We start from the raw sequence: 23,964 nt of genomic DNA on the forward strand, positions 1-23,964 counted from the left end.
GCGGCACTTTTTTTCTTCCTCTTCCTCTCGCTCTTCTTTCTCGCCCCGGCATTGGGGTCGCCAAGCCCATGGACAGGCTGCAAGCAAGATGTCCTCACAAAGGGATACCCGCATCCGGCTTGGGCGTGGCGGCAAGGCTATGCACGTGTATGCTACATGGGGTCACAGCAGCAAGCACCACCACCGCCATGCTTGTTTAATTCGTCATCGCCCGTCTGTGAGCAATATATCCCGCATTTACGAGCCTCGTGGTGGTCCTGGCCCCTTGCGTTCTTCTTGCCTGTATGTAGACTGAGAGTGGCTGGCCCATCCCAAAATAAACCGAACGCATGTGGGAGGAGAGGAGAATGGGTGTTGGACGCACGTTCACGTTTGCTGCTTGTGCATCTGCATCTGCATCTGCGTCACGATATGCATGCACGTTGGTGGCTTGGTGCGCAGGTCATCTTACATACATTTCCGGTCCACGGAGTTGGACCCGTGTACGCGCAGAGGGCATGTAACAGGAACTTGGCGCACGTGAAAAGAATCAGCTTGGCTTCCATTTTTGTTGTATGCAAGTGTGGGTTACGACGCTGGGCTACGTACATGACCCTACGCTAATGTGTGGGGGCGAGCTATCTACTACAAGTCGGTCAAGGCATTTCACACGATGTGGGTCTCATGCAAGAGGGGGTAACTCAAGTCGAGACCCATGATCAGCCCTTCCCCCCTCCTCAGCGCTGCCCATCGGCAAGTGGTGCAAGCCTCGAGCTTGTTCATGCACGGTACAAAGACGTCGAGTGGCACACACATGACACGACGGCACCCGTGAGGCAAAAGCGGAGGGCTCAAAGCAAAGGAGACCTGCGACGGGGTTGTGTAAATCATGGTAGACACATTGTGGTTGAACAACGGATCCACACTTACATTCTGAAACATGTGTATGTCGCTGAAACCCGCCCGACTCTCTAATAGACTAACAGCATGTTTTTTCCTTTGTTTAACATGTCCACTTCCGTTCCCTGAGATGCAATGCCCCTCCTTTTCTCCAACTAGATGCCATTGAAAGATGAAACAACGCCCATGAGAAAGAAACCACGAATATGAGGATTGGAACCCGCATTTTAAACGACAGAATATCTTCCAGTCGCTGTGCGGCTCGAGGACGCGTCTTCGGCTGCAATGGTGCCCTCGCGCAAGAGGCGCGTAAGCTCCATCATTGCCTGAGTGACAATGTTTTCAGTGTCACCCTCAACAAGAATGTACAACTTGGGCAGATCATTCTCACCGGGCGACTTGCCAGGCGGGTAGAAGTTGCCCTTGGTTGTGATGGATACACCGGTCTGGTCCAGAATCTTGGCCACGTTGGTACGATTCGTGACCGCCCATCGAGCCTTTTGCGGGAAGTCGTTGATCTCAATCGTGGAGTGATAAAGACCAGCATCAGGGCCCTTGTTGTCAATGGGCTGGCCTGCGTGGATCATGCCCTTCTTGCTCAGCCTGCCGTCAACCTTGGAGGCGGCAGCCATGGCCCTTTCTCTTGCACTCATTGGCTTGCCAGAGGCGGCGGCTTCGGGTCGCTCCGTCTTGTTGACGACAATCTTGCTGTTCAGAAGCTTCATCCAGTGTGGTTGGTCTTCTGGTTCAGCTGCTGCGGCAGCTCCGTCGGCAACCTTAGCAGCACCTGGGCCAGCAACCTCTGGCTTCTTGACGATCGGTACAACCTCTTCCTCGTCGTCACTGTTCTCAATACCCTCGAGTCGAAGCTGACGCTTCTCACGCTTTTTCTCAAGGGCACGAGTTGCGTCAAGTCTGTCCAGACCTTTGCCACCAAAGCCACCGTAGTACTTCTCAGTTCCTGCCTTGGCCTTTTCATGGAAGGTGTCTGCCATTTCCTGAAGCTTCTCGGGAACTTCGGCACCACTCTCCTTCAATGCCTTGACAACGTGAATGGCGAAGCGCTCTTGGCCAGGGTTTTCGATGAGTGTGATGGCTGTGCCTTTGTTACCTGCACGGCCAGTACGACCACATCTGTGAACATAGTCTTCCACTGTGAAACATGTCAGCATACTGTTGTGCACAAGTAGACGGAGGTGACTTACAGTGAGTAGGGCAGTCAAAGTTCAACACAAGTGCTAGTCCGGGAACATCAAGACCGCGTGCTGCTACTGAGGTAGCAATGAGAATCGAGAGAATACCTTGCTTGAAGTCACTGATCGCTTCGTTACGATCTGTTTGGTCTTTAGCTCCATGAATGGTATTCACAGAGAAATACTTGGCCTTGTAGAGCTTTGATAACAAATCTTCGGCAGTCTCCTGTCGCTCAGTGAAAATCAATACCTGGGCATTCTCGTCTTCAGAAAAGAGCTGTCCAAGATGCAGTAGTAGCTTGTTAATCTTCTTCTCATAGCTGTTCGGAACAATGGAGATGATTTGCGTAATCTCAGGAGCCACTTTCGATCTACCGCCGATAGTCACTTCTGCCGGGTTATTCAGGGCCTTACGAGCCAATGCCACCATGTTCTTTGGCATGGTTGCAGAGAAGAGCACAGTTTGACGATCCGGACGAACATTGGCAAGGATTTTCATGACTTGCGGCTCAAAGCCCATGTCGAACATGCGGTCAGCTTCATCGAGAACGACATAGGTGATGCGCCTAAAAGAGAGCACACGTCCCTGATTCGCAGTCATCAAGTCAATTAGACGACCAGGTGTACCACACAGAATGTGTATACCACCACGCTTGATCATAGCAATTTGGTCAGAGATGGGCTGGCCACCGTAAGCGCATTTGATAGTGATACCAGAAGCTGAGAGGAACGGCTTGAGCTCAGTGACAATTTGTAGTGACAGTTCTCGGGTCGGGGCGAGAATCAGTCCAATGGGCCCATCAGCTGGCTTCAGCGGGCGTTGATCAAGAATGTGACGAATCATGGGAATACCAAATGCGAGCGTCTTTCCGGAGCCAGTCTTTGCGACTCCGATAAGGTCTCGTCCTGAAAGAGAAATGGGACCGGCTTGTGCTTGGATCGAAGTGGGCTGCTTGTAGCCTACGCGGGCGAAAACATCCATGGTTGCTTGCAGCAGGCCCATTTGAGCCCATTTTGTGACAGGACGGGGCACATCATCTGGTTTCACTTTGATACCGTCGAGCTCATGTCGGAGATCGGCGACTTCTTCTGGCGTCATCTGAGAAACCTCGAGTGGCTCAGTGTAAAACTGTTTTCTGAACGGCTCGTACTCAACTTTATCATGGTCGACCGTTGCAACCTCCTTCCTTTTCTTCTTGGCGGCGCGGAGTTCGAGAAGGTCTTGCGCTTCTACAGAAGTCTCGACAGGCTCAAGGTCATCGGCGAACAAGGCCTCGCCCGCAGGCGCACCGCGGCTGGGTTGCGGTTCGGTTAGATCGGCCATGAAGGCATCGAGCGGGTCAATCTCGTCTTCTTGGGCGCCTGCATTTTCGTCAACGTCCATCTTGTCGGCGGCGGGGACTTGGACGGCAGGTGCTTCTTCCATGGTAGCGTCTTGGTTGTTCTCGTTGGCGATGTCAGCGCGGCGCTTCTCGAGGCGAGCCTGGAGCTCCGCATTGTTCTCTTCGTCGTCACTTGCGATGCCGCTCATGGCAGCGTCGTCGTCGTCGGCACCGTCAGCCTCGGGTTCAGGCTCATCGTTGGCGGTGAACTCGGGGAGAGCCTGGAGCTTGCGCTTGCGAGTTGGGCCTTCTTCGTCAAGGAACGCTTTCCTCGAGGTCTCAGCCTCCGCTTCGGCGGCCGTCTTGGCCTTGAGGCCGAAAGAGCCAATGTTGCCGTTGCCCTTGGCTGTAGCAGGGTCTATATGCGTAAGCTTGTAGTTACACGAAGATGGGTCATCGGAAAACATACTGCTGGCGGTAGTGACTGTCTTGCCAGCCGGCTTAGCCATATCCAACGGGCGGGCTGCAGCAGAAGCGTCCAGCCTGAAGGTAGACTTCTCGGGCTGCTTCTGCTTGAGTTTTTCAGTAGCACTCTTCTGCGGAACTTTGGTCTTAGCAGTGTCAAGCTTGTTCTCACTTGCTGAAGCCGGGGGCGGCGGCGTCGCGGTGGCAGCAGAGGGCGTTGCGGGCGCAGTGCCAGCTGGCGAGGCACCAGAGCCGGGCGTGTCCGTCTTCTCTTTGCTGAGGCGCTCAGCGTTGCGCTTCTTCCATTCGGCCAGCTTGGCTGCGCGTTCGGCGAGCTTGTCTTTGGCCTGTGTTTCGGGGTCCTTCTTTCTGTCGTCGCGCGGGGCAGCATCTACCCGGTCACGCCGACTGTCTGGCGCAGGGGTGATTGACGAGCGCGATCCAGGTCGGCGTGAGGTGGAGCGGCGACGCCTGTCCCTATCATCGTCGCGGTCTCGTCTGGTGTAGCGGTCTCCGCGGTCTCTGGATCGATCCCGGCGGCGAGGAGGAGAGCGCGAGCGGCGGTAGTAGGGCTCGCGGTCGCGGTCACGGTCGCGATCGCGACGGTCTCGGCGGTCACGGTCATCTCTGAAGCGGCTCTCTCCCCCATAGCGGTCTCCCCGTCGGTCTCTGTCTCTGTCTCTATCTCTGGATCTGTCGCGGCGCGGGCTGTAGCGACGACGATCCCGGTCATCGTACCTTGAGGAATCAGCGTGGCGCGTCGCCATCTTGGAAATTCGGTGGTATTACTGTGTGCAATCAGCGCAGTCCAGCGTCCTCAGGCAGCAACACGAGGGCGATGCGGGTGCGATTGCGTCGACTGGAGGTGTATGGGGATGTTTGCGACCCCCCAGAAACATGTGGAATTCCTGGGCCCGGCCGGGCTTGGCTGATGGTGGCTTGGCACGTGCGACGCGCTAAAACCGAAATCTTGGGGCGCTAGGGATAATTTTTGGGAGGTTGCGACCATCCACGGCCAGAGTGAACGCAAAACTCATCTTCCCCCCCAACATGTCTGTAAATCCGCGCAAGAGAAAAGTAGTCACGCGCCCGGCGCCTGAGCCCAGCGATTCAGAGGGCGAATTGGCCGACGGGCTGCTGGACGGCATCTTGTCGCATTCCGAAGACGACTCGGACGACAGCCAAGATGGAGAAGAAGAAGATGTCGAGACAGATGCCAGCAGCATAATTGAAGGGCTTTCGGACGAGGATGAAGAGGACGAAGAGGGAGAGGAAGAGGAAGATAGCGACGCAGAGCAAATCCGCGAGGAAATGCGCAACCTCAACACCTCCGACGGTCCCTTGCGCAAGAAGAAAGTCACATCGGCCCATGACATGGACCTCGACGCTGGCGCAAATGCGGAGCTAGATGACGACGAGAACCTCAAGCCCAACTACACCGTAACCACCGATGCGCACGGCAACACGCGCTACCTGTACAAAGAGATTGATCCAATCTACGAGTCGGACGATTCTGATGCAGAGGCCACCAACACAATCGGAAACATTGATCTCAAGTACTACGACGAATACCCACACATTGGCTATGACATCAACGGAAAGAAGATTATGCGCCCAGCCAAGGGCGAGGCTCTGGATGCGCTCTTGGACAGCATCGACATACCCAAGGGCTGGACAGGTCTGACGGATCCTCAGACAGGAAAGCCGCTGAACCTGTCCGATGAGGAGCTGGACGTGCTCAAGAGGCTCACAAGGAACGAAGTGGTCGAGGACGGCTACGACCCATACCCAGAGATGGTTGCCTACTTCTCTGGCAAGCAAGAAATTATGCCGCTGAGCGCTGCGCCGGAGCCCAAGCGGCGATTCATCCCCTCCAAGCACGAAGCGAAGCGTGTCATGAAGCTTGTCAAGGCTATCAAGGAAGGCCGCATCAAGCCCTACAGGCCCCCGCAAGAACAGGAGGAAGAGCAGGATGACTTCAACTTTGATGTATGGGCCGACGAAAAGCCACGGCCGGACAACACGATGCACATCCCCGCCCCCAAGCTGCCACCGCCAGGCTACGAAGCCAGCTACCACCCACCACCCGAGTATCTACCCGACAAGGCTGAGGAGCAGGCGTGGTTGGAGGCAGACGAGGAGGAGCGGGAGAGAGACTTTCTACCCAAGAACTACGAGGCGCTGCGCAAGGTTCCTGGCTACGAGAGATTTGTCAAGGAACGATTCGAGCGAAGTCTGGACCTATATCTGGCTCCTCGTATACGAAGAAACCGACTCAACATCGACCCTGAATCTCTCTTGCCTAAGCTGCCAAACCCAGATGAGCTGAAGCCTTTCCCCACAACCTGTGCTGCGATATTCCGCGGTCAGGAAGGACGAGTGCGCTGCGTCTCAATTGACCCCAACGGCATTTTTGTTGCCAGCGGAGGCGATGACGGCTACGTGAGAATCTGGGAGGTCCTGACTGGCCGCCAAGTATGGAATGCCAAGTTGTCCGACGAGGAAGCTGTAGATGCTGTTCAGTGGAGGCCCACCAAGGACGCATCTGTGGTTGCCGCTGCCTGTGGCGAGAACGTCTTCTTGATCGTGCCCTTTTCTCTTCTCTCGCCCGACGTCGAACAAGCCAGCCGCGAGGTTCTCGACGCAGGTTGGGGTTACGCCGCCTCCAAAGGCTCCACTACGCCCAAGGGCGAGGTCCCCAAGCAGCCTCCAGGCAAATGGAGTCGACCGGGCTCGCGTCTGGAAAACAAGGGCGTCCTCGTACAAGTTGAAGTGCGTTCTGCCGTCAAGGTCCTCAATTGGCACCGCAAAGGCGACTACTTCGCCACCGTGTCCCCGCGCGGCCAGAGCACCGCCATCGCCATTCACACCGTATCCAAGCACCTCACGCAGCTCCCCTTCCGGCGCCTCAAGGGCATCGCGCAAACGGCGCAGTTCCACCCCTCGAAAGCAATCTTCTTCGTCGCCACCCGCAACACGATCCGCAGCTACGACCTCGCCAAGCAGGAGCTCGTCAAGATCCTGCAGCCCGGCGCCAAATGGATCTCAGCCATTGACGTGCATCCCGGCGGCGACAACCTCATTGTGAGCAGCTACGACAAGCGCGTCCTCTGGATGGACATGGATCTCTCCAACAAGCCCTACAAGACTATGCGCTTCCACAAGGAGGCCGTGCGCTCCGTCCGCTTTCACCAGGGCGGCCTCCCCCTTTTCGCGGATACCTCGGATGACGGCACCATCCAGATCTTCCACGGCAACGTCGTCGGCGATCTCATGGAAAATGCCACCATTGTGCCCCTCAAGGTCCTCAAGGGCCACAAGGTCAAGAGCAGGCTGGGTGTCATGGCCCTGGACTGGCATCCAAGGGAACCGTGGTGCGTCTCGGCCGGTGCGGATGGCACGTTGAGGTTGTGGTGCTAGTAGATCACTTTATACCAGTTGTTTTTTTTTCTTCACCTGATTTTTGTTCGATGGCGGGGTTCATGAGTCTATCGACACATACGTATGTAGCATTCTGCAGGGCGTTTTAAAAAATGAGAGAAAGAAAAACTAGGGGGGGGGGTATGTGCAGAGAAGATTTCAATGAGATTTTTTTTGTCTGGCCTTGCCCTTCCATGAATGAATAATGTTTCTGGTTACAGGATTGCTTTTGAATTGGTCTTGTGATGGGATTTGGTGATGATGAAGAAGACAAGTATAACGCGTTGTGGCATGGACATCGTGATCCGTTTCTCTCGCTTTTGTGCTGCTTCCCCCAACAGCCTTGATTATGTACAGTGCGGGGAATAAAAAATGGTATTTTGGTCGTATGCAAGAAAAAAAAAGACAAGACTCGGGCCTTTTGTTCCCGTCTATAACTTTCTACTCCTAACCAGCCCGCTCTTGATACCCGTCAGTTCACCACCGTAGCTAGCGCTTCCCTTGGCTGCAGCGCTCTTGTCATAGACTTGCTTCATGCTCTTGAGCTTCTTTTGCTTCTCCTTGTACTTTTCCTTCTTCTTTACTCTGGGGTTCCTTACGCTCTTCTTGCGGTGTGGTGTTAATCCCTGTGGATTGATATTAGTATCTGCGTTGTGCGATTCAGGTGCATAAGCAAAGGAAGCTGGGGGTGGAATAACATACCTTATTCTTCTGGATTTGGTAAGAGATTTGACGACGGCCATCGTCGCCGATGATTTCTTCTTCAATGACTTGGGCACCTTGTTGTTTGGCCAGGGCATATGCTTCTGCGCGCTCGAGTTTCGCTTGCTTCTTGTCGTTGGAGCGAGCAGCAACCATGTCGTAGTAGCCGTCTTCGTCCTCGAAGTCGTCGCCGTTGTTGGCTGGCGCCTCATCAGCAGAGGATGCGCCGTCATCATCGCCGAGAGCTACGCCTGGACCGGCGTCCTTTTGCTGACCGCGCTTCTCAGCTTCAGCCTGAAGACGGGCTTGTCGATCTTTTAGGCGCTCGCGGTGTGGAATATCGGCATCACCGCCATAATCCTTGCCAGCAGCATCGCGTTTGTTGGCCTTTTGAGCAATTTGCGATGTGTAGAAGCGCAGTGATCGTTTCTTCTTGGCCTTCTCAGCAGCTTCGTGAGCTGTGAGAGACGTCTCTTCGCCAAAATCTGAGTCATCTGCATTGAGCAGGTTGAGCTTGGGATCAGCAACCTTCTTCTTCCGTGCCGCTTTTTTCAGCGCGGCCCTATCTGTGAGCGTGTCGAGCGATGCAAGATCCTGCTCAGCCTTGGCCAGTTTCGCAGCACGCCGTGCTGCTGCTTCTGCCTGTGCCAACTCCGTCGCTCTTTGCGCCTTGGTCTTCTTCTGCTTCGTAGGTTTCTTGACAGCCAAATCGGCTGCGTCGATCTCGGCGGGACTAGCCTCGTGCTCCGAAACGTTATCACCATTTTCAGCCTCGACCATGGGATCAGCAATTGGTAGGCCCTCTACACGCGTCCACATCTCCTGACACTTGAGCAAACTTTCCATCACGGGGTGCTCGTGTAGCTGGGCAGGGTCCATGGCGACGGCCTGAGATGAATCGTCCGTAGCCGTGGAGCCAAGAATGGCAAAGTACATGGCCATTGCAGCAAGGTAGGCGGCACATGCCCGATACTTTGTGATGACCATGGGCGTGGGAACGGGCCTGTCCTTGTGCTCCGTCTGCGCCTTCAGCATCCTCTGGGCAGCATTGGCGGCAGCGGCCAGTTCCTCGTGCAGCGGCTGTAGTCGCAAGTATTCCTTGGAGATGTGCTCAAATTCGGGATACCGCGTTCGCATGATCTTCATCTTGTCCTCATCCGACATGGCGTCAGTAATCTGGAGCTGGGGCAAGACTTCGGTGACCACAGCGCTGCCTGCAGCATCCTTCTGGCTGTCTTCGCCGAGCCACTCGTCTTCGTCGAAGCCAAAGTCGGCCTCAGTCATGGCCTGCAGCTGTTTCTTCTGGATGCGCCGCGCCTCTGCCTCTTCGTCCAAGGCATCCTGCTCCGTCTCGATGGCGTCAGCATCATAGTAATCTTTTTTCGAGGCCCCCCACGCTCCAAGCTCTTGCTCGTCGTCCTCCTCGGCGGGCTTGCGCAGTCCGGGGGTTTCGTCTTGGGAGACATCGCTGGCGTCGTCAAGGTCTTCGTCCTCGTTGTCGTCGTCGTCGTCGCTGCTGCCAGCGTCGAGGATTTCCTCATCTGAAGGTTGCAGGAATTTGTCTAGACATAGCGTCAGCCGAATGCGCGCAAACAAAGCGTTTTGCGTCCGTGAAACTAACCCTCTTCCCGGTACTTCCGCATCTTCTTGGCCACGGGGCCCTCGTCCAGCAACACCTTGTCGCGGTTCATGTGAAACTCGTCCTCGGAGTCGGCGACATCTTCGTACGTATGAATCCTCATGCGCGAGTCCTCTTGGACCGGCGCTTTGGGCGCGCCCGCACCCGCCGCCTTTCTCTTCTTGGCCATGACTGCGCTGCTGCTGGTGTTTGATGGGCGGTCGTCGTCGTCGCAGGTGGTCGCGGCGCCAACTTTTTTTTTCGGTGGTCTTGGCTTGGCCGCGGGCATTCATCGGGCCCGGCCCACTCACCCCCACGTTAGATGAGCTTACTATGCACCGTTGTACCTGCAGGGCCCGGCCCCAACCCAATTCCTACTAGCCATACATATATGCAATGGCCCGCCCGCTTGCGGAACTCCTATCACCTCCCAGGTATGTGACATCTTTGCATTGGCTGCCGGGCCTTTTGATTACTGATGAGTGAGGGCAGTCTGACGCCACATGATCCCTCCCTCTGGCAGGTCCGGCATAGCTGAAAATTTAACTCCGCTCATGCTCATGCTTCTTTCGCTCGCCCTTGGGGCTGTCATCTTGGTTCTCGCCATACTCTGGACAACTGGTATCATGGTCTTTAGCTTTGGAGGACGTAGCCACTTTCCGGTCGATGGCAAGGTAGGCCCACCTGGGCTATGCGCTTTCTGCGACGCGTGGTGCTAACCTTCCGCAGACTGTCATCCTTACGGGCTCGTCGCAGGGCATGGGCGGCGAGATTGCATGTCTGCTCGCAGCGCGCGGTGCCAATCTCGTGCTCGTTGCCCGCACGGAAAAGAATCTCAAGGCCACTGTTCAGCGCGCCAAAAAGTGTGCAAAGGAACCCGCCGACCAGCGCTTCACCTACATCGCAGCCGATGTGACGTCGGAGGCGGAGAACGCCCGCATTCTTCGCGAAGCAACCGCCTGGAACCATGGCCGCATGCCCGAGATTGTGTGGTGTGTGGCCGGATCCTCGACGCCTGGCCTGTTCGTCGAAACCAGCACCGAGACGCTGAGGCAACAGATGGACTTGAACTACTTTGCGACTGCATACATGGCCCAGAAGGCGCTGCAGGCCTGGCTATATCCCGAAGTCCCCTACCACACACGCGATAAACCTACCTCTCCTGAATCACCCAGAAAATTCATCATGACATCGTCTGCGCTTGCATTTGTCAATATTGCCGGCTATTCGCCCTACTCTCCCGCCAAAGCCGCCCTCCGCTCGCTCGCTGATGGCCTGCGCTCAGAAGTCCAGCTGTACAACGCGGCTCGTCACTCCAATGTCAAGGCAGACTTCACACCCGCCCCGTTCGATGTCAACATCCACATCGTGTTCCCAGGCAGCATCCTGTCCCCAGGCTTTGAGAAGGAGAACAAGACAAAGCACCCCGTTAGCATGGAGTTGGAATCTGCAGACCCAAAGCAGACAGAGCTCGAGGCAGCACAATCCTGTCTCGACGGCCTAGATAAAGGTCACTTTATGACACCAACCAATTGGCTTGTGCACTTGATGCGCTGGGGTAGCTTGTCTGGCAGCGAGAAGAACAACTGGCTCATTGATGCGATAGGGGCACTAGTATCGGTCATTGCTTGGTGGTTTATAGCACCAGATATGAACAGAACCGTCCGGGGTTGGGGAAAGAAGAACGGCATGCCAGCGTTTAGGCCGAACGCGCAGTAGGTCGAGTGTGTTTAGTTACTTAGTATTCGTATTAATTTAATGACACTACGTATGGGTGGGTTCCTCGACGTACATAGAACTCGTGCCCAGTGCCAATAGTCTGGGCATCAAATGCTCAAGCCACCGTTGATTCAGTCTGTGACGTTTCGTTTGATTGCCTGTTTAAGTGGCACATATTGAATGTATTAATGTTCAGGCAGGGTGTATGATTCACGACAGCCACCCCAGCCCCCCAATAGCTTGAATGCATAGTGGAGTTGCCGGGCACATCCAGCCAAGACCGACCCATGGCCCCTGCACACACGTACGCTGCACTTACATATACGTCATACATCATACCATACACAAACCTACTACTTTTACCACTCTCCCCATCTCCGGTGGCCCTCGGCAACTTGCACCCATCTTCCGTCTCAAGTCATGGCTGAACCCGACGCTCCGAGCCTCTTGGAGAATCTTCCTACAGATATCCTGTTGATGGTGTTGGATAATGTAAATACCCCGCTCTGGCCAGCAGCATCCGGCTACTGGCGTGATAGCCGTGGATATCATACTAACATCCACAATCTAGATTCACCTCTACCCTGATCTCCTGGCACTCTGTTTAACATCCAAGACATGTAACTCTCTTGCGACCAAAAGCTTGTACAGGAACATTGTACTTGATACTTGCACTTGGAACGATGAGCTTCCAATGTTTTGTAGAAGCCTGGACGCTGGCGCATCTAAGCACCTCAAGTATGCACACAGCCTAAGTCTGCTTGACGTTCCTGATTTTGTGATGAATTTCGACCTGAGCTGGCCAAGATCACGTCACATTGGCAGGAAAGATTCCACAATATTGAGGATATTGCGATCGTTCCCTCCAAACACGTTGGTCACATTCCGGTGAGCCCCTTCCCTCACGTTCCTTGGTTTCTCTTTACACCGCTGGAGAGATATCGATTGCATTATTGAGCTAATCGAGACTCGTAGCCATATCTCCGGACTTGAGCTAGGCCCATCTGTCATGAGCCTTCTGGAGTCTCAACAGAAATCCCTCGTCAATGCCCAAGTTACCCGTGGAGACTTCCAACAGCTCATAACCCCAAGCATCCGGCGCTTGACAGCCGGAATTCTTCATCGCCACCAAGCAACTGACGGCTTGATAAAGCTCGCCCAGTCATTACCTCCATTGGAGTCGCTGTCCCTCATTTTCAAAATCGGAGTGGATGAAATAGCGTCCAGTTGGTGGGGTGAAAATGGGTACGAAGAGAACTTACCAGCCAAAAGGATCGCGACCCACCAACTTACGCTTGATGGCATTCTACCCGAGAAACTCTATCACAATCTGCCTTACCTGTTCGACCTGTCCCGGTTGACCAAACTCGCCCTGTACGACTTTGATGTAAACTGCTGGAGCTGGAAAGACCATCTCGCCAGCTCACCTGATCTAAGGAACCTGAAGCATTTTGACCTTCATTCGAGAGACTCGAGGCACACATTCCACAGGGACTGGGAGTTCTTCGACGGCCTTCTCCGCAAGGAAGACAGTGATATTCTACGGGATATGTTTGTCCGGAATAAGGACCTTCGGCACCTATCGCTTCATATTTTCTCGCTTGCAGCCATGTCCCTGGAGCCTGTAGTGATCGGTGACGAAGATCTATTGAACGTCGGCGCCGACACTACTCCATATCTCTGGCCACTACGTCGCAATCTGAAGACCCTCTCGCTTCTTGATATGATGTCTACAATAAAGCGCAGTGTGCAGTTCCCTTCCAAGTCAGAATTGGACGCAATATGTAACGATTTTGGCGCTCTAGAGCAGCTTGGGCTGCGGGTCCCGGAACACGAAGGCCACTACTATACTAACGCTGCAGAAATACATACACACGTCCTTGGACACTTGGTGAGCAGCATTTATATCTTCTTGGCGTGACGAGGGAACTGACGACATGTGCTAGGAGTCTATTAGAAAGCTCAAAAATCTGAGAATCGTGCATCTCTACCAGGATCGCGTCAGGCTTTCCCATGCTGAGCCGAGCGAGCGGGATCCTTGGGAACAAACCTCGACATTCGCTAACATTTTCTTCCAATCGATGCATACTTCGTGCCCTCATTTGAAGGTGCTTGTTTGGGGCCGTTTTACGGAAACAGTGGATGATGAAATGCTTGACATGTTCGATATGGACCCCGACCAGGGCCAGTCTCTTCTCCAGGTTAGCCAGGTCGAGCGTGTACGACAGCAGTGTTTCGTAAAGCAAGTCACCGAAGACAAGAATGGGGCTCTTCGCATCACCGCTCTACGAGTCACGCGCAAACAGCTTCAGATTGATTTCCCAGATCTGGATATATTGTCTTGCGATACCAGCATCAGCGTCAAAGACCGCCTGTCTCGAGAGATTTTATATTGAGTAAATTTTGGTTACATCTTGAGCAGAGAACTGCGTATAGATAATTAAGCAGCAAAAAGTCAGATCGTTCATGTCGTTCGTCATGCGTCATGCAACACTCAAGTGCATCAATCCACACAAGCATGCCTCGATCCGTTAATACTTGCTGTGACTGGCAGATATCGTACGCATAGCATGAGAGCAGCACAGGTATTTTTCAAGTGGCGTAAAACTATGTCATAGTACGGCCTTGGAAGGACGGCACAGATGTGAGCCATGTCGGAACTATAACACCGGGCTACTGATCGACATAGCCCTCTTGCATCCACTGATTACTAGTATCCCTTAGTATGCCCGAGGCAACTACCGACAGGCTTTACATATTCAAATGTCCATGAGCGAGGCATCAGCATTCAATGCGCAGCGCATACACGGTGGCTGGGCCACGGGTCTCGGGAAGCGCGCCGCTGAAACCCTGCACCATGTCGTCCAGGTGGATTAGCGGATGGATCATGGGGAATGTTCCGGTAGAAGTCTGTGCGCAGCGGAATTGCTGACTCGAAATCAAATTGTGGGTAGCTTTTTTCTACCTATGTGGCTTCGTTTGACTCGCCTCTACATACGCCGGCGTATTCTGTCAAGCCGCCTTCTTGACTCAGTTCCCTCAACCAAGACTACCTGCATACCCTGACGCTGTATGGGCCAATAGCCTCCGACTGCAGATCTATGGACCTACTACTTACAGTCTGGCCCCTGGCGGCGGCGACCATCGAGACAAGGTCGGCTGTAGGTCCACGGGCGGGTCTCTGCATATACGCGCTTATTTGATTACAAGTCCTCAACAACCAAAGGGCGAATTCTGCCGCTAAGCAAGAGCTGGATTGGAAAGCTTGCTCGGCGTCGAGCAATATGTACAGTAATATCGTGTGCAGGATTTCTCGCCCCGCTTCTACACTGACCGGCTGTTCAGGTCCTACACGGCCCCCAGAATGCTGGTTTGTTTAGACGCGGAAGACTCATCTACATACGGATAAGAGCGGTCTATAGCCTCTCGCTAGGCAGGTTTCCCAATACCATGGGTTTGACTGGGCGGCTCAAATGAGATGCGAATATTCCTAGGACGTCTCGACCATGGCGGACCGGGAAGTTTATCGAACGCCCGTCCGCGTCGCTTGCTTGCCGACTAATCACATATTTTTACATTAGCCGGGTGAATAGGGGTCCAACAGGCAAGGAACCCCATCTGACAGATCACAGCGGCTGCAACCGAAGGGACGGTCTGGCACTAACAAACCGCTCAATGCAGACGCATATCCGGGGGGCCTGTGGCGTTCAATGCTAGCTTCCTGGGCACTCTCGGTAGCATGTACGAAGCAGCAACCGGTGTATAGCCCAGCGGGGCGACTCAGTGTACTACTGGTTCAATTATAGGCCCATGAGACAGTGCAGCAATGGGGTCTGGGAGCAATGCAGGAGCTACAATATGGGTGTATACTCGGTAGGCATGAGGCCAAGAGGTGCTAGACCTTAGGCTAGCAACAGTATGCGGCTCAGTGGCAAGGTCTGAAATAAATAGATAGCAGACCCGGAGATGCCGTGGGCGAGATCGATCAGCATCAGTTCCAAGATGGGTCGCTTCTCAGTCGTCGCGTCTTTGCTTCTGGCAGCCAACGGTGTCTTGGGCGCCAAATGGATTGGCGAAGTCAAGAATGTAGATGGTGCCAGATACCAGTGTAAGTGCATTTCAATCTCGCTGAAACGCACATGCACATGCTAATGTCGAACTAAAAGGCAAATGCTACTCGGACAATTCCTGCTGGCCTACCACTAGCGACTGGGCAAAGCTAAATAAAACCGTATCGGGGGCGCTGCAAGTCGCTCTCCCCCCAGGCGCCGTCTGCTACAACAGCCTGGGCAACGAGACCAACGTCTACGATGCCGCAAAGTGCGCAGATACCCAGGCCAACTGGGGCAGCGAACAATGGATGTCAGTCCCACCGACTCCATTCTCCCGATACCTCCCCATACTGACAGCCGCACAAGGACCGACCACCCCATTGGCGAGCTGTGGCCCTTCAAGACGAACAACACTTGCATGCCCACCAGCGACCCTTCCGGCACCTGTACGCGAGGCTTCTACGGACGCTACGTCATTCTGGCCACGACAAAATCGCAGATCAAAGCCGGCGTGGATTTCGCACGCGACCGCAATCTGCGCTTGATTATCCGGAATACCGGGCACGATTTCATGTACGCAAGTGCAAAACATAGTTTGGCGGGAAAGTAGGCGATGCTAACAACACGGAAAGGGGTCGATCGACGGGCTTCGGCGCCCTCATTATCAACACGCACAGCTTCAAGGACGTCAAGTTCCTGAAAAAGTACACGGGCCCGGGAGACTGGACGGGCAGTGCGGCGGTTGTGGGGGCGGGCGTGCAAGGCCGTGAGTTGTACCGCCAGTGCTTCAATCAGAGCCCCAAGGTGGTGATTGTTGGGGGAGAGTGTCCAGTATGTCTTCGGATGCCTGCTAAATTCCTCTTTTCTCATACTGACGTGAACATAGACGGTTGGCTGGGCTGGCGGCTACATCCAAGGCGGCGGCCATGGCCCGCTGACAGGCTTGTACGGCATGGGCGCCGACAACGTGCTCTCGTTCGAAGCCATTACTGCGCAGGGCAACTACGTGACTGCCAATGCAAAGGAGAACCCGGATCTTTTTTGGGCGCTCAAGGGCGGCGGTCCTAGTTCCTTTGCTGTCGTCGTCAGTATCACTGTCAAGACCTTTCCTGAGATACCGACTGCGGGGACGATTCTGAATATCAATTCTACGCATACCAACGACACGGAGCTGTTTGCCAAGGGCGTTCGTATTTTCCATAACCTGGCCAATCATTACAGCGACCATCATATGTTTGTGTACTTTGAAATTGGGCGTAAGTCTGCTATCTAACGAGGCTATGGGTTCCGTATACTGACTGTATGGCTTGCAGCTGGTCCTGGCCGTCTCCACATTGCTCCCTTTGTGGGCCCCAACATGAATGAAAAGCAACTGGCTGAGGTCATGGCACCGCTTTATGAGCAGTTGGATGCAGCCAAGGTACCTTACGATACACATACCAAGGCATTCCCGACATTTTTCGAATTCTACTTTGACATGTTCGAGGACGAGCCTCCGAACCAGCAGTCGATCGTTGGAGGTCGTCTCTTCACACAAAGCGACATTGCCAACCATGGTGACGCCATTGCCGATGCGCTCATGTTTACCGCCATGCCCGAGCCCACTCAGCTTGGCTTCGACGTCGGCCACATTGTCAACCCAGGGCGTGCCTACCCCAAGGTAGACAACGCCATTCACCCAGCGTGGCGCAACGCTAGCAGCTTCGTCATTACCAACGTGCTCATGACGGGCACCGAGTCATGGGAAGTCAAGAAGGAGCGCGAGAACTTCAACACGCATGTTGTGGGCCAGAAGCTGCGAGATGTGTCGCCAAATGGCGCCAGCTATGTCAACGAGGGCGACCTCAACGAACCCGACTGGCAACAGGCGTACTGGGGTGCCAACTACCCGCGGCTGTTGAAGTTGCGCCAGAAGTGGGATCCTGAAGGTGTGTTTTTCACCGAGACGACGCCGGGAACGGAGAGCTGGAGTGTGATGGATTATGGGACGAAGCTTTGTAAGAAGAGCTGAACTCGGTTGGATTTGTTTTTTTTTGCTATAGCGTCTGGTAGGAAGCTGGGCTGTATCAGGAGGTTCAAACAGTGCTTTGGAGACGTTCTTGGAGTATCACGTTGTCTGGGCAAACACGACCGATATCGATGTGCCAGTGGACGATGGCGTGCAGATGGCGTGACAGCTGAGAGCACAAACTCTAGGCGACGTTGATCACCCGCTTTAAATGAAACCACCTATTGTAGACATGGTTTCTTTTCGATGACGACTGGGCGAGGGGGGTTGGCACCACCATGCTCTGCAGCGTGGCGTGTTGGGATGTAACCATTGGGCGGGGTCTTTGTGTGGCCGCGTCGACGAAAGGCGTCGTCGGGCTGGATACCTTGGGCAGGGGGTGAGTAATGCGATGGGCAGCAGGCGTGGCCTCTGGCAGCAGGAAAAGCGTCAAGATGGGCGGCAAGGTGGCGTCGTGATAGTGATGGTGAAAGCAATGCAAAGCTGGGTCGAGGGCGGGAGCGATGACGAAAGAGTCGCGTTCCCCGCTAGGCGACAACGGGCCTAGCAGCGCCTTCACCTTCACAAGCTAATGGAGGTGTCGTTGGTGCCAGCTCTCGACGCAATTGCTTGCGACTCCTTTGCCGTGAATTATCCGCCCGCCTCGTCGACTGACCCCAGAGAACAGCCCTCAGCCCGCCTCTCCGCGCACAGCAAAACACGCCCCCGACCGAGCCCACCGCCGGCACAACCGTCATCCGCATTCCGCACCTTTGCGCATTAGGCTCCTATTCCAGAAGACGGCAGATTCATAGCGGCAGACCCACCAGATCGCGCCAGATACAAGACCCCTGGACACATGCTACGCGCACGCCGGACCTCCCCCAGAGACCCGTTAATGTCGATTGAATGCCTCCCGTGTTAAACCCCTTCCTACGGGCCTTCTTCCGTAGCGCACTCCCCAGCCAGTGCCAGCCAGCGCAGCACCACGTACGCCCTCTTTTTCCCCAGCTTCTTTTTAGGGAGCAACCGCAGGCGCCGCTAACGCTGTACAAACCAGGTCCTCTTGGTCCCGACGACAGAGGTTCTGCTGACATCGCGCGACAAAGAATCAAACACCTCGTACGTCGATCTCAGCGGCTCCGAAGATTTCCTTGCAAGCCATGTCTTGCGCATACCAGGCGGCGCAGGGCCCAACAATCTCCCCAGGGATACAGGCAGCTTCAGAGAGGCGCGGGGCAAGGCAAAGCAGTACACGACGGCAAACGGCCGGACGGTGATTGTCAAAGATGCCTTTGTCTACAGCAACAAGGGTGCGTGAGCATGCATGCGACGAGTAGGCATGGCTTCTGTGGGCGCTGACGGACACATAGGCTTCAAGACACTCAACCAAGCCCAGCTCCTGAACGACACCATCTTCTACCCCGATTCGTTTGATGCGCAGCCCTGGCTCGTCTACTTTATATCGCGTCCCCTCATAGGGACCTACGACCCGAACCCCATCATACCGGCTACACTCGGGCCCAAGCAGGATGCAAGACTCGAGGCGTCGGATATGGCGAGCTCGTCTGCGGGCGCCAGCTCGTCCATGCCGCGGAAGAAGGAGGTCCGGTCCTTTAGCGATCTCTTGAACCATTTCCCCATGATTGCGCGCCAGATGCAGCCAGGCTTGGAGCGGCTGTTCAAGGAGTTTAGCAACGAGCTGCAGAAGCCGCTACCGGCGACACCCTCACAAAGGTCACGACGGTCGTCCATGAGCTCAAGGAGACGCGGGTCGGTATCCTCGGCAGACACGGCGCCACTATCGCTGCGTAGCAATCTGTCATATGCTGCCAGTGGCTTCATTTCGAATCTCGAAATCAGCGACGAGGAGGATCAGATGCGCAGATCGCTCGAGACTGCCGTCACGGCAGCCATCGACCTCTTCCAGATGGTGGACAAGCAACAGCTGTCACTGCTAGGCGCGACAACGGATCTGACAGGGCCAATTGTCGAGCGCATGATTGAGCGCTACATTGCTGAGCAGGTACACCATACCATTTTGTTTCCGCGGGTACGAGACATACGGCAGTTTGAGGATGCGGATCTGGAGCGACGGACACGGCAAATGATGGATATCGACATATCGCAGGTTGGCATCGACATCGGACACGGTCGCAAAGGGAAGCAAGAACTGGCCATACGCATTTCAAAAGCCGTCGAAATGTTCAAGAAGATGGGAGTCGCAGGGAGCCCGCAAGAGATGCTCGAAATATTGCTCGCGGTGCAGAAACACATTACCATGCCGGACGAGTCTCGAGAAAGGACCATGCTGAATGGAGCGCCGCTGTCAGAGAAACAGGACCCCCTTCTTACCATCAATGCAGACACACTGGTCTCTCTACTACTTATTGTAGTTATTCGGGCGCCTGTGCGGCATCTGCAGGCACGGTTGTCCTACATGCGCCACTTCATCTTCATCGATGATGTCGAGAGTGGCGAGATGGGCTACGCGCTGAGCACTTTTGAAGCTGTGCTCTCGTATCTGAGGACAGATTCGGGAGGCTTACGGAGAGCGAGCCGACGAAACAAAGCATTGTGGCACGCAACCAAGACTGGCGATTTGGAGACAATGCAGGGTATCTTGGAGCCTGACAAGTCTTTCCACCCAGAATCGGACAGCTTTTCGGACCAGAGCGACACGACGCCGCCGAGACATCGCCCAGTTAGGTTTGCAGCAAGCCTTTCGGATCTACATTCGCTGGGAGGAACTACCATGAACGGGGACGACGAGCCACGGATAGGACGTGAAGGTTCAACTCGCGACAACAGTACACGTGAAGACGGGCCCTTAGCGCACATTTTCCCCTTTCAGCGGGCCCAGACACCGCCACCACTACCGGGTAGACCAAAGATGAAGAAGACAGTCTCCATGGACACAAGAAGCATGTCAAGTGGCTCAGCGCGGTCATATCGATCTCGCACCACGCTCGACTCACGTGTCAGCGCCATCGAAGGCGATGTCTCAATAGAGAAGCTCACCATGACACAAGGCCCGGATGGCGAGTCCGTCTTGATGATGGCTATTGAGAACAAGCAGGACAGAGCACTACAATATCTCCTCAGTCTGACCGAATATTACACACCTCAGTACATTTTCGAAGACTACAACAACGAGGGTACCAATCTGCTGAGTGCAGCAATCCAAGGGGGGCATGCGAAAACAACAGACACGATTCTCAACTACATGTTGGAGAACAGCCCAAACCCTGACGTATTACGAGACTATCTAGCGAAGCCGGATGCAAAGGGTAGATGTGTAGCGCATTACCTTTTCAATCAGCCCCGGTTGATTGATCGCATCGGGCATCTTCTTCCTTGGAAGCTAAAGGACAAGAACGGCCAGACGCCCGTTTTTGCTCTGTGCAGGTCATACGACCACGATGAGTACCATGATATGGTAGATAAGGCTCTTTTGGCTGCAACTTACTATCAAGACGACGGGGAACCGCTACATCTCGATGAACATGTTGACAACAAGGGAAACAGTCTACTCCACATCATTACCGATCCTCAGCTAGCAGTAAAGTTGCTGTATCGCTGCGACTCGGATGCCAATGCCACAAATGACAGGCAGTTCACACCACTCATGGTAGCAAGTAAATACGGCAGAACAGACATGGTGCGAGTTCTCTTTCAAGACCCCAGGGTGGATCTCTCGTACAGAGATGGGCGTGGCCTTACGGCTGTGGAGCTTGCCAAAGACGACGATGTTCGAAATCGAATTGATGATCTGGTGCTGTTATCAAATGAGGCTGGGCCCGATGGGCGAACTACAACTGTTGTTCGTTCCTTCTTTGTGGAAGACGGAACGGTACGCCTCGTGTTGAAATCCGGAGCACCCAACGACAACAAGACCATCACTGTTACGACATGTCGTCGCTCGTCATACGATTTCGAGAACCTTGCAAGGTGGCTCGCGCAAGAACACCCTGCATCATGGCTGCCAGTCATAGATAACCTTGCGTCGCCGTACCTTATACCCTCAAGACCATCAAGGTCGATACTACGAGACATGCAACTCCGACTCGATGCATTCCTCAAGATTCTGCTCAGGCACCCTACCTTCTCAACACACGAAATGGTATGGGAATTCTTCCTTGTCCCAGACATCGACTCATCCATGCTCGCGGAACGGTCAGCACGCAAGGCTGAGTTGCGCGTTGAACGCCTTCGCGAAGATTATGCCCCTATACTCGATGTACGGGAAGTGGAGCTCTTTGTACAACACATGCGTGAGAACATTCGAGCCCTCCACCACGCATCAAGATCGGTTCTTCGACGTGCGAATAAGGTTCGCTCAGCAGCTTCGGACCACAATGATGCGGCTAAGATCTTCAACAACGCTGTCCATTCCCTCACATTTCTGCCAGCCACACACCTCAAAGCGATGGAGCGCTACACAAGCACTCTGAGACAAAGCGAAGCAAGCCCAATGGCAGGTTTCTACTACTCGATGCATGCCATCTCGAGCACAATAGCCGCCATCCTTACTGCGCTCTCCCGCCCCTCCACCATCATAAACTCCATGTCCAATGCCCAGAAAGCCATTGATAGACACAACCTTTCTGTACGACGCTCAGACCGTTGGCCTCTAGGCCTCCTAGACGACGCACGCAGCCGAGTCCAGCGCGACGCGCAAGTGAAGATGGACAAGAGCAAAGTCGAACTCGAGGATCTAGGTCGAGAACTCCGGTACACACAGCAAGTCGTAGCGCAGGAACTAGCCAGCTGGCAAGAAAACCGCGTCGCAACAGGCAGATCAGCACTCAAGGAGTTGGCAAGAAAAATGGTTGTTGTCGAACGCGCCAGGCTAGATAGCATGAAGCGCGCCATCCGCGACCTTGGTATCGGCGTGGACAAAAACAGCAAAAAGGCCAGCAAACAACACGCTCCAAACGGGGTCTTACAACTGACAAACGGCATCCGCCACCATACTCCTCATACTCATACTCTTGTTTCGCCCGGAATTCCTTCTCCTTCCTCTACCACCATGATCCCGGGTCCAATCGTCCCGCGGCCACAGCAAATCACAGATAAACAGATCGAACACGGACCAGGCACGGTGGAGCATCCCGAGGATGAAGGCGTCATCCTGTCGAATGGAGAGTTGGCGGCAACAGATGTCCTTCCTGCTGCTGGGTAAGGTTGGGGTTTCGACGGGCAGACGGGTGAAGAAGCTAGGTTAGCTAGGTAGATATCTAGGTCCATCGCTGTGTGTATGTACCGAGAGGTGTGTGTGTCTGTGTCTGCAGCAGCATCTCCTTCTTTCTCTTCTCTTTTTTTTTCCTCTTACTTATCCTTTTTATCATAGTGAGGGGAGCGTTTCTTCGACACGGCTGAAATATATATCCACTTTTCTTCTGGTCTTTATCTTCTTCATCATGTGAGTACACTAGAACAGAAGGCGGTCGGAATAACAATTGTATCTTCTGCTGAATTGGGCTTCTGGGAAACTTGGCTAAGAGTTGGACCTAGCGTTTTACTGTACTGAGTGCCTTTGTCTTGGATTCACTGGCCGTGTGGTGTTGGAGCTTGTCACTCGTATGCAGGTTAGCTAACTCTTCACCAGTCTTCCTAGTACATGGACAATACCATCACTCCACCTCAGCAGAGAATGTTACACAAAGTCATCTTACGCAAGTCTGACTAAACTAGCAATGGCTGAAAGCGGATTCCCAGTCACGTGGTTGCATTTGCATCACATAATCGCAGCATTAGGGATACTACTCTATTCATCTATCTTACCATGGAGGCGGAATATCCATGGAACACATGCGCCCCGCTTAGTCGATTGCTACCAGGCCCAACCACCAGTCTGGGTTTCCTGCCACGCGCGTACAGGCAGCCACATGGCTCAAAGTACGGTGACCCTTGTACCACACTCTCTGCACAGCACAAGAAACGACCAAAGCGAGCAAGTTTGACGAGATACGGGCTTATCACGTCAGACGACCCGCCCGTTTCCCACACATGAGGACTTTGCCACGCGGCATAGGAGGCTGCCATGAAACAGGCATGGTTCGCGAGACGCGCTTCTACGGCACAGACTCGCACAGGATCTCATATCATCACCGGCATATAGTGCGCACCCAGAGTGCCGGGAACCCGGCTTGTCTGGAGCCTCGCAGCATGGCTCTCGAAAGCTACCATAAGCTGCTAAGGGACCCCCACCAGAGCAGCATGGCCTACCCTGCCATGTATGCAAAACGACCTTTTTCGAGTCTCGCGCCATGTTCTCGTACCACCTGCAGTTGCATCTGCTCCAGGCCTATGGCATCCCAGTCGTCATACGTACGCCTTCTACGCATGTACTCTATTCCGACCAATGGCTACCTGACCGGGACGCCTTGCCCAGCCGATCCAGGCAGGTCAGCACAAGCTATCTGCCAGACTAGGCAGGGCGTGTTCCATTCAAGGCATCAGACGGGCGGCAAGAGAGGCACTGCCGGGGGACGAGTCAAGTAAGGTGGGCTTGCGAGCGTGGGGGCTGAGGTGAGGCTGCAAAGGTCAAGACGAGATACGAAGACGATTGCGTCAGAAGACATGAGCATGTTTCCAGGATCGA

At 54.3% G+C, this 23,964-nt stretch overlaps 7 protein-coding genes across 7 annotated transcripts; 5 read left to right on the forward strand and 2 right to left on the reverse strand.

Annotated features, from left to right (window-relative positions):
- Positions 1–1,106: 1,106 nt before the first annotated feature.
- SETTUDRAFT_97903 (uncharacterized protein) lies at positions 1,107–4,626 on the reverse strand (the record flags this gene model as incomplete). Its single annotated transcript, XM_008032114.1, has 3 exons — positions 1,107–2,032; positions 2,085–3,812; positions 3,864–4,626. The coding sequence occupies 3 exons, from the start codon at positions 4,624–4,626 to the stop codon at positions 1,107–1,109; spliced, it is 3,417 nt and encodes a 1,138-aa protein (XP_008030305.1).
- Positions 4,627–4,887: 261 nt separating this feature from the next.
- Positions 4,888–7,442, forward strand: SETTUDRAFT_141791 (uncharacterized protein). Its single transcript, XM_008032115.1, has one exon. The coding sequence runs from the start codon at positions 4,910–4,912 to the stop codon at positions 7,277–7,279; it is 2,370 nt and encodes a 789-aa protein (XP_008030306.1). The 5' UTR covers positions 4,888–4,909; the 3' UTR covers positions 7,280–7,442.
- A 16-nt stretch (positions 7,443–7,458) lies between these two features.
- Positions 7,459–9,842, reverse strand: SETTUDRAFT_165485 (uncharacterized protein). The gene is made up of 3 exons (XM_008032116.1): positions 9,603–9,842; positions 7,982–9,543; positions 7,459–7,905 (listed from the first exon to the last, which is right to left on the reverse strand). The coding sequence occupies exons 1-3, from the start codon at positions 9,787–9,789 to the stop codon at positions 7,711–7,713; spliced, it is 1,944 nt and encodes a 647-aa protein (XP_008030307.1). The 5' UTR covers positions 9,790–9,842; the 3' UTR covers positions 7,459–7,710.
- A 286-nt stretch (positions 9,843–10,128) lies between these two features.
- On the forward strand, positions 10,129–11,318 carry SETTUDRAFT_181235 (uncharacterized protein; the record flags this gene model as incomplete). The annotated part of the gene is made up of 2 exons (XM_008032117.1): positions 10,129–10,273; positions 10,329–11,318. The coding sequence occupies exons 1-2, from the start codon at positions 10,154–10,156 to the stop codon at positions 11,316–11,318; spliced, it is 1,110 nt and encodes a 369-aa protein (XP_008030308.1). The 5' UTR covers positions 10,129–10,153.
- Positions 11,319–12,327: 1,009 nt separating this feature from the next.
- SETTUDRAFT_43915 (uncharacterized protein) lies at positions 12,328–13,715 on the forward strand (the record flags this gene model as incomplete). The annotated part of the gene is made up of 2 exons (XM_008031961.1): positions 12,328–13,209; positions 13,265–13,715. The coding sequence occupies 2 exons, from the start codon at positions 12,328–12,330 to the stop codon at positions 13,712–13,714; spliced, it is 1,332 nt and encodes a 443-aa protein (XP_008030152.1).
- A 1,605-nt stretch (positions 13,716–15,320) lies between these two features.
- Positions 15,321–17,381, forward strand: SETTUDRAFT_141802 (uncharacterized protein; the record flags this gene model as incomplete). Its single annotated transcript, XM_008032118.1, has 6 exons — positions 15,321–15,426; positions 15,485–15,680; positions 15,737–15,943; positions 16,003–16,201; positions 16,257–16,626; positions 16,684–17,381. The coding sequence occupies 6 exons, from the start codon at positions 15,321–15,323 to the stop codon at positions 17,379–17,381; spliced, it is 1,776 nt and encodes a 591-aa protein (XP_008030309.1).
- Positions 17,382–18,204: 823 nt separating this feature from the next.
- Positions 18,205–22,742, forward strand: SETTUDRAFT_165488 (uncharacterized protein). The gene is made up of 3 exons (XM_008032119.1): positions 18,205–18,347; positions 18,418–18,670; positions 18,731–22,742. The coding sequence occupies exons 1-3, from the start codon at positions 18,267–18,269 to the stop codon at positions 22,540–22,542; spliced, it is 4,146 nt and encodes a 1,381-aa protein (XP_008030310.1). The 5' UTR covers positions 18,205–18,266; the 3' UTR covers positions 22,543–22,742.
- The last annotated feature ends 1,222 nt before the right edge of the window (positions 22,743–23,964 follow it).

The sequence above is a fragment of the Exserohilum turcica genome (assembly GCF_000359705.1).
Source record: "Exserohilum turcica Et28A unplaced genomic scaffold SETTUscaffold_7, whole genome shotgun sequence".
NCBI classification, from domain to species: Eukaryota; Fungi; Ascomycota; class Dothideomycetes; order Pleosporales; family Pleosporaceae; genus Exserohilum; species Exserohilum turcicum.

Bases quoted from the DNA above. Each gene is read 5' to 3' on its own strand.
- SETTUDRAFT_165488 (XM_008032119.1), top strand. From the start codon at position 18,267: ATGCCTCCCGTGTTAAACCCCTTCCTACGGGCCTTCTTCCGTAGCGCA. The intron at 18,348-18,417 runs GTACGCCCTCTT...TGTACAAACCAG, and splicing joins GCCAGCCAGCGCAGCACCAC to GTCCTCTTGGTCCCGACGAC. The intron at 18,671-18,730 runs GTGCGTGAGCAT...ACGGACACATAG, and splicing joins CTTTGTCTACAGCAACAAGG to GCTTCAAGACACTCAACCAA.
- SETTUDRAFT_141791 (XM_008032115.1), top strand. From the start codon at position 4,910: ATGTCTGTAAATCCGCGCAAGAGAAAAGTAGTCACGCGCCCGGCGCCT.
- SETTUDRAFT_165485 (XM_008032116.1), bottom strand. From the start codon at position 9,789: ATGGCCAAGAAGAGAAAGGCGGCGGGTGCGGGCGCGCCCAAAGCGCCG. The intron at 9,544-9,602 runs GTTAGTTTCACG...CGCTATGTCTAG, and splicing joins GCGGAAGTACCGGGAAGAGG to ACAAATTCCTGCAACCTTCA. The intron at 7,906-7,981 runs GTATGTTATTCC...ATCAATCCACAG, and splicing joins ACCAAATCCAGAAGAATAAG to GGATTAACACCACACCGCAA.